General features: G+C 35.4%; 1 protein-coding gene across 5 annotated transcripts; it reads left to right on the plus strand.

The window, feature by feature from the left end:
* Window positions 1–2,687: 2,687 nt before the first annotated feature.
* Window positions 2,688–7,063, plus strand: LOC121256697 (wall-associated receptor kinase-like 14). Of its 5 annotated transcripts, none has more exons than XM_041157593.1 (4): window positions 2,688–2,976; window positions 3,259–4,094; window positions 4,984–5,058; window positions 5,566–7,063. In XM_041157593.1, the coding sequence occupies exons 2-4, from the start codon at window positions 3,332–3,334 to the stop codon at window positions 6,843–6,845; spliced, it is 2,118 nt and encodes a 705-aa protein (XP_041013527.1). In that variant the 5' UTR covers window positions 2,688–2,976; window positions 3,259–3,331; the 3' UTR covers window positions 6,846–7,063. The 5 variants fall into 5 exon arrangements, with proteins under 5 accessions (XP_041013527.1, XP_041013512.1, XP_041013520.1 ...); XM_041157578.1 differs by having other exon boundaries at window positions 3,262–4,094; XM_041157586.1 differs by having other exon boundaries at window positions 2,688–2,968.
* The last annotated feature ends 774 nt before the right edge of the window (window positions 7,064–7,837 follow it).

Here is a 7,837-nt window from a genome sequence, read left to right on the forward strand (position 1 = left end):
CATGAGATGGGTTTAATTTTTACAGCCCGGGAAATTTGTGGGCAAGTTTTATTGTGGCAACAAGAATTTTTCTCAAAACAAATTTTTTCCACGACTTTGAGCTTGTCACTCGGCAAGTCGCTGCAACAGATCCATTTATTTTTCACGCACAATCTTAGTGTGATAATGGAACTATTTCCCACCATGGTTTGGCTTGGAAAAAAAGTTTGTGAGAAAAGGCAATATATGCTGTAGTGTGTTAATCATTAGATATTGTTTTGGTTTTGAAAATCTATCATGCAATATTTTTAGGTTACCAATATGTTAAAATGGGAAAAAGAATAGATAAGATATATAAATTATAACATTAGGTTACCCATAATGATGACTCATGAATTACAACAATAAGTGTACATGTCTACACGTTTAGTAATTTTCATCCAATTCGATCAGACAATTAGAAGATATATATCGATGGATCATGCTACAGTCATCGAGAAACACCAACGAAAACTTTTACCAATTGTGTAATTAGTTTTTCTCAAAGATTTTTTTTTTTTTTTTTTTTTAAAAAGCACAAACTCATTAAAAGACGTTTTCTTAACTATTAAGTAAAAAAATAGAGAATCAGCGGATTCTCTCGGTACCCACTTTCGATCTATATCAATTAGACCAAGTCTTAACCAATTACCCTAAAAAGGAAAACGTATGTAAGCAATCCACCACGTAAAAAAGTTGTTGCACCAATTCTTTTGAGAGCATGGTTTCCCTTCTCCACACATTAGAGGTTTCCAACCAACCTTATGAAGTGTGCATACCAACCAGAGGTTTCCAATTTTATAAGTAATTGCTCCTAAACATGTTCATTTCAGATACACTCCATGTGGGTCTAAAGTTGGACTATGACTCTTCTTCAAATGGACATTGGCTAGACCTAATAAAATGCATCACCCCCAAATCATAGCCACAAATCAAAGCGTGTCAAATAGTACTAGAAGATACAAGCTTAAAGTTTTCGGATACGGAGCCCCATAATTTCATTGGACAACTTTCCAATCCACTTTTCAGTATATTTAAATATATGGATGTGCATGAAATTTGATAAATTTAGTGCCCTACGTAATATTCTTTAAGTACTGAAGGACTTTTTATAAAAAAGTAGATTTTACAAAAATAAGGTTATAGTTTGATGTGATTTTATATGATGCATTTGATCTATTTTATATATTATCATATGAAATTATGTCAGTTAATGAGTTTATTTTTATAAAATTTATTTGTTACTAAATTATTTCTCTTTTAAAAATAAAAAAGAAAATTTGTTAAGAAACGCAACCATTTTTCTTCTCAGCATAATTATTTTATTTAAAATATATCACTTATTTTTAAAGACAAAAAGTTATACAACATCTTGTTATTTACGGCAAATGGACCACGTGGGTCATGAGAAAAAGGGCCTGGAGCAAAGAAAAAACAAGTGTGTTGAACAGACAGTAGTGTCCGACGTCGTCGACAATAATGCTTCGACATTATATTTTTATAATATTACCAAAATAACCACATTCGAATAAGAACATAAAAGAGTGTTAGGAGTCATCAAAATCATGGTATTTATATGAATTCTGATGAATTTTCTTGCTCAGGCAGGCACTCAAAGTGGATTTGAACCTTTGACTTCTTATCCACCGCTCTTTAATTCGACGGAGATAGAAAATATATTAGAGAGAGAGAGAGAGAGTATTAACAATTTTACAGTAAGTAATACGTTTTAAATATTTGTAATCCATTTTTTTAATGAAAAAGATTATGCATTTTGAAAATTTAAAGACAATATTATTTATTGAACTTTGTTACATACATTCACTTTTGCGTATTCTTTACGCACTCTACTGATGTGATTGGCCAAAACAATTATTTTATATTAAAAAAAAGTGACGCTACCAATTATATTAATTAAGTGCACAAGAAAAATATAAAAGTGACTGCATATTAAGTTTTTGTTATTTATATAGTTCATATATATCATCTATCCATCGAATTTATTTCTGTATTTCACACATATTAGATCAATCATTTGACTCAATAATGAATGGATCTCATTCGTATTGGTATTCATATTGGTACTTATATTCCAAATGATAGCAAAATTTGAATTGTTTGGTAATCATGTAAGCTCCATCTATTATGATGATGGAGTATGTCTCCTTAAAGTGTGCTGCTCTAAGGTAGGAAGTCAATGGTATGGCTAAGTACCCTTTATCCCTAAAGCAAATTTTAAATGGGGGATTGAAAATAATTAAGCATATGGAGGAGGAGAAGGAGGTCCACAAATATTAATGGAACAAGAATCTTTATTCCATGACTTTAGGCCTTTTTGAGTATATATATTTTAAAAAATTATACTCATCATTTTAAATACCGCACATTATACTTATTTTTATTTTTTTTTCTTTTATTAAATGTGTGGTGTATGAAAGTTGAATAGAATAATTTAATTAATTTAAGAAGAATAAAACTAAAAAGATAAAAAAAATAAATATAGTATATAGTATGCAAGAATAATGAGTGACAAAATTTATATATTTTTGTAATAAATAATTTTTGGAACAAAAGTATTGGGTGCTTTCCATTTTCCAACTTCCATTTACAAATAGGTCTGTAAATTGGCGTCCACTACAGGGGCATTTGGGGGGTACGAAAGTTATAAAAAGAATCACAGGCATTAAAAAGCCTAGAAAGGAAGTTTCTTTGGTCCTCATCAAAATCACGCACGCACACGAACACGGTTTGCTTGGCTGTCTTCTTTGATGTTTTTCTTATGATCCAGAAGAATCACAGCCCAAGCTCGAAGACTTGATAAAGTTTCGAGTTTTTGCCTTTGATTTCTTTTCCTTTCCCCTTTTTCCTGGTTTTGAAGAAGAAGCAACTGCTCGCTATTTAGTAGATTACGTCGTGATTCGGCAGGCATTGAAGGGATCCTGTTTCAGAGGTAATAAGGTCTGTTCATTGGATGCCATATTAAATACGATTTTCCCATGAAAATCGATTCAGAAGCATATATATGAGCATTTATTGGAACGGATGGCCTCCCAACGGCATCCACAGGCTCAGCTTTTAATTCTTCCATTAATTGCAGAATTCCGAGCTATCTCTGATTCTCTCTGAGTCTCTCTGTCTTTCCCTTTACTCTTACTCTCAAAGTATACAAATTTTTCATCAGGCTCTTCAAAATTTCAAATATTAACTTCTCTGTTTGATTTTTTTCCCCTTTACGTTTAGCAGCAGAACGGGTTATGATTACTTGCTGCGGGTTAAACCCAGTTCAGGTTCAGTTTGGCCTCAATTCCTCTCCATGGTGAGGACGATTCCTCATTACAGAATGGTGTTTTTCCCCCTTGCGATCATACTTTTGATTGTCTACCCAACTGCATCCGAAAACTCAACTGGTGCGGGGAACTCAGGCTCCTGTAAAAACTACAACTCTTGCGGAGCTAATCAACCTGTACAGTACCCATTTGGGTTCTCTAGATCGTGCCCGATTCAATTAACGTGCGCCAACAACTCTGATATCCGAATAGGCGAATTCCCAGTCCGTAACATAACCTCAAGCAGTATCATCGTCGATCTCCCGGCGGAATGTAACCGTTCTATAAAATCGATCGAACCGCTCTTCGGCACCAACTACGCACTGACATGGGGGAACACCCTCCTCCTTCAGAGCTGTACCTCCCAGTCAAACGCCTGCATGGTACCCACCAGCTTCGTCCGGAACCTGATCGATGTTAAGACCTGCAATTCCAAGAGCGACAATATAAGCTGCTTCGCCGACCAGAGTAAAGGGAAAGCGGAGATCATGAGCTACAAGAACGTGAATTTGAAGAACTGCAAGTTCCTGTTCTCGTCCTTCTTGCTTCACTCGGATGGGAACGAATCGCTGGTTTCGCTCCAGTTCCAGACGGTTGAGCTGGGGTGGTGGCTCGAAGGGAAGTGTAATTGCTCTGTTGATTCCGATTGTACTCCGGTTTCGACTTCCGGCGGGAAGAGAGGGTTCCGGTGCATGTGTAAAGATGGGTTTAGCGGTGACGGGTTCTCCAGCGGCAACGGTTGCCGGAAACGTGAGTCAACTCGCCGAGTCTTATATCTTTTATTTGTTTTTTTATTGTTGGATGGCGTAATTGGGCAATTGCGTGAGTGGGACCGATATCACAAAGGATAATCAATAAAAAAACGACACGTCATTGATTTTTATTAGTCTTAAGTCCAAGAAATTCGGACCGTTGAGAAACAATGGTCACTTTGATGGAACCCCCGTAGAAAGATAAGCCCTTCTGACGAGGGGAGGAGGGCAGGGGGGCAAATTTGGTATTTTATGTTGATATATGTAGGTCCCACAAGTCTCGTTTATAATTTTTGCTTCTAGAAAATAGAAATCATACTTAAAAAAGTTTGAATTATCTCTTATCATATAATCATTACAATTTTATTAAATTTTTATATAAAATATAATAAATAATTTAATTTTTTTAAAATTTTAAAATCAAAATAATATTAAAAAATTATAATATAACAGTATTTTATTCAATTTTTAATAAAACATCTCATCTCATTTTATCTGACTGTGTAACCAAACGAGACCTTAGAATATATAATAGCCCAAAAAAATAAAAAATAAAAAGAAGTCAAAAGCCTGTTTGCATTTCCTTTCAGTTGTTTATGGAGTGATTTAGGGGAATCATATGTTTAAGTTATGGATAGGTTTGGACTTGGAATCAACAAAGTCAAAAAAGGAGATAAGACAGACTGTGCTAATAATATATTTATGAATTGAAATCTTCCATGATTTTCTGAATATAATCAAACTCCAAATTACTGTTTTGCTCTTTTGCTTTTTGGTTTTTCATAAAAGGAAGAAGCCAAGTATTTGATGTGGTCTTTTGTCTTGCAAAGTTACATACATTTGTAATTAATGACCTTTTGATGTAACTCAATTGAAAGTTATTGCAGTTTCTGAATGCAACCCTGCAAGGTACCTGCCTGGCCATTGTGGACATCTGTCTAGAGTTAGTCTTCTCCTTGGAGGTAAATCTTCTGTTGTTAACTTGCAGAAACCTACTTTGCTGGATGAATGATGAAAAGTTTAGTATAGTTCAACTCTCCTTCTTCAACCTGACATTTCTTTTAGCTAATTTAAGGAATGACAAAAACTTCTGGAAAATTTTTCTCTCCTTGTTTCTGGTTTGAATTTTTCTCATAGTTTTCTGCTAACAAGAAACATCAGAACACTTTCTATCAAATGTTTTCAGGTCTTTGCATCTGAAAATTAACAGGAATATTACTTAGTCTGAGGAGGTTCATATCCCTATCATGATTTTTATCCTCTCAACTCATCTCACTACTATTCACTGCTATTCATAAATTTCAACTCACAAATTTCACTATTATTCACAAACAATTTCAACTCATCTCATATCTGAATCTAAACGGGGCCTTAATAGAATGTACATATATCCCATGGTGTGAACTGCAGTGTAGTTAGGCCTAAAGAATTTTGAGTTGGTAAATTGATCCACATCCTTCGTTTTTTAGGGATTGTTGCTGGAGCTTGTATCATGGCTTGTCTGTCTACCACATGTTACTTTGTTCGGCGCCGCTCCACTTGTTTGAAAAATCGAATGAGTACAATACGCCTCCTTTGCGAAGCAGCTGGCAACTCCAGTGTTCCTTTGTATCCTTACAGAGAAATGGAAAGAGCCACTAATTGTTTCTCTGAGAGACAGAGACTCGGGACTGGGGCCTTTGGTACGGTTTATGCAGGAAAGCTTCAAGATGATGAGTGGGTTGCCATAAAAAAGATCAAATATAGAGATACCAACAGTATTGGCCAAGTTCTGAATGAGATCAAGCTTCTTTCCTCTGTGAGCCACCCAAATCTAGTTCGCCTTTTAGGTTGCTGCATAGAGGAGGGTGAACAGATCCTTGTCTATGAATTTATGCCTAACGGAACTCTCTCAGAGCATCTACAAAGAGAGAGGGGCAAAGGACTCCCGTGGACAATAAGGCTCACAATTGCTGCTGAAACTGCTCATGCCATTGCATATCTCCACTCTGCCATGAATCCACCGATTTACCATAGAGACATCAAATCTAGCAATATATTATTGGATCACAGCTTCAAATCAAAGGTAGCCGATTTTGGCCTTTCTAGACTGGGCATGACAGAGACATCACACATCTCAACGGCCCCACAAGGGACTCCAGGATATGTTGATCCTCAATACCATCAGAACTTCCATCTCTCTGATAGAAGTGACGTTTACAGTTTTGGGGTGGTTTTATTAGAGATCATAACTGCATTGAAAGTTGTTGATTTTGGTCGACCTCCTAGTGAGGTGAATTTGGCAGCACTTGCTATTGATAGAATTGGGAGCGGTTGTGTGGATGAGATAATCGATCCTTTCCTTGAGCCACATAGGGATGCTTGGACACTTTATTCTGTTCACAAGGTGGCTGAGCTTGCATTCAGATGCCTTGCTTTCCATAGTGAAATGAGGCCTTCTATGATGGAAGTGGCAGAAGAGTTGGAACACATCAGGCGCAGCGGGTGGGCATTCGAGGAAAATGTGTGCATATCGTTTTCAGTGGCGTCCTCTTGCTCATCACCACGTAATGGAAGCGAGAAATCACTAGGAGGCATGACTGTTGGGAAGGCAGAGTTAGGGAGTCGGAGATCATCAATTGTTTCACAAGCGAACGAGGCTTTAATGGAGGAGACAAAGGATAGCTCCCCTGTTTCTATGCATGATCCTTGGTTCAGTGAGCAGAGCTCCCCTTCAACAAACAGCTTGTTGGGTAACGGGGTAACGTAGTTCGATGATATGAATGTTGCCTGCTTCTTTTGGGTTCGTAGCTTTATATTGTCTTGTGAATACCACACAAGTACGCTAGAGCTTTCCCTTACCGGCCTTACTGCTTGCTTATACATTAATGCCATCAGATATTACTAACAGTGTTAAAGGATAGACATACTTTCATTACTAAAGAGTTTACTTATATATATTTTATAAAAAGTAGAAAGATTAATCTATGATTCAGTGTTAAAGTATATATTATATATATATATTTTATATATATTACTAACAATGTTAAAGTATGCTTGTTGGATTCCCTTACCGTTGCTTTCTGATTGCCTGTATGTCAGAAAATGAGTCAGATGAGCAACCCTTAAGCTAATATTAAGTTTAGAGGATTTATCCTCTAGATTTCATTGAGCAAGAAAAAATTTATTTAAGGTCTCAATTATATTATTATATTTTTAATATGACATGAAAATATCTAGATTTTACATGAAACTTATTAAACTAGATTACGCACTAGAATGTAAGATTGCATTCTAAAAGATCACTTGATAGATTTTTTTGAAAAAAAAAATGAATTCTAAATATTTCATTACAACATAATAATAAATGAATATTATTCCATGAAATATTATCATCATAAATCTGAAACTATATTAACTGTGTTTTTAAAATTTTATTTTTACGTGTATATAGCAAATTATCGAGATCTAGTTTTATATATAGTTATATTTTTCTGAATTTTTAATCTCTTTCTTATTTTACTCAAATGTGTTGCACGATAGAAAAGTTCTCCCAAAAAGAAAAATCTTTTTCTTGGTTGGATTCGATCCCACCTATGCATACAATTTCTTCTTCCCGCGACTGAGAAGGAATGAACACTTACCGGCCATATACACCTCCTCTCACAGCTAAATTGTCATCAACAGCTCTTCCTTGTTTTTACTGCTAACATGACTGCTTGTTTTTGTAACATGCAATTGATATATACACACACAAATTTC

Source organism: Juglans microcarpa x Juglans regia, chromosome 1D (assembly GCF_004785595.1).
Source record: "Juglans microcarpa x Juglans regia isolate MS1-56 chromosome 1D, Jm3101_v1.0, whole genome shotgun sequence".
In the NCBI taxonomy this organism is placed as follows: Eukaryota; Viridiplantae; Streptophyta; class Magnoliopsida; order Fagales; family Juglandaceae; genus Juglans; species Juglans microcarpa x Juglans regia.

What these genes read in the sequence shown, in the direction of transcription:
- LOC121256697 (XM_041157571.1), top strand. Translation starts at nt 3,332, where the DNA reads ATGGTGAGGACGATTCCTCATTACAGAATGGTGTTTTTCCCCCTTGCG. An exon ending in CGGCAACGGTTGCCGGAAAC is followed by an intron (nt 4,095 to 4,983) that starts GTGAGTCAACTC and finishes AAGTTATTGCAG; the next exon opens with TTTCTGAATGCAACCCTGCA. An exon ending in AGTTAGTCTTCTCCTTGGAG is followed by an intron (nt 5,059 to 5,565) that starts GTAAATCTTCTG and finishes TTCGTTTTTTAG; the next exon opens with GGATTGTTGCTGGAGCTTGT.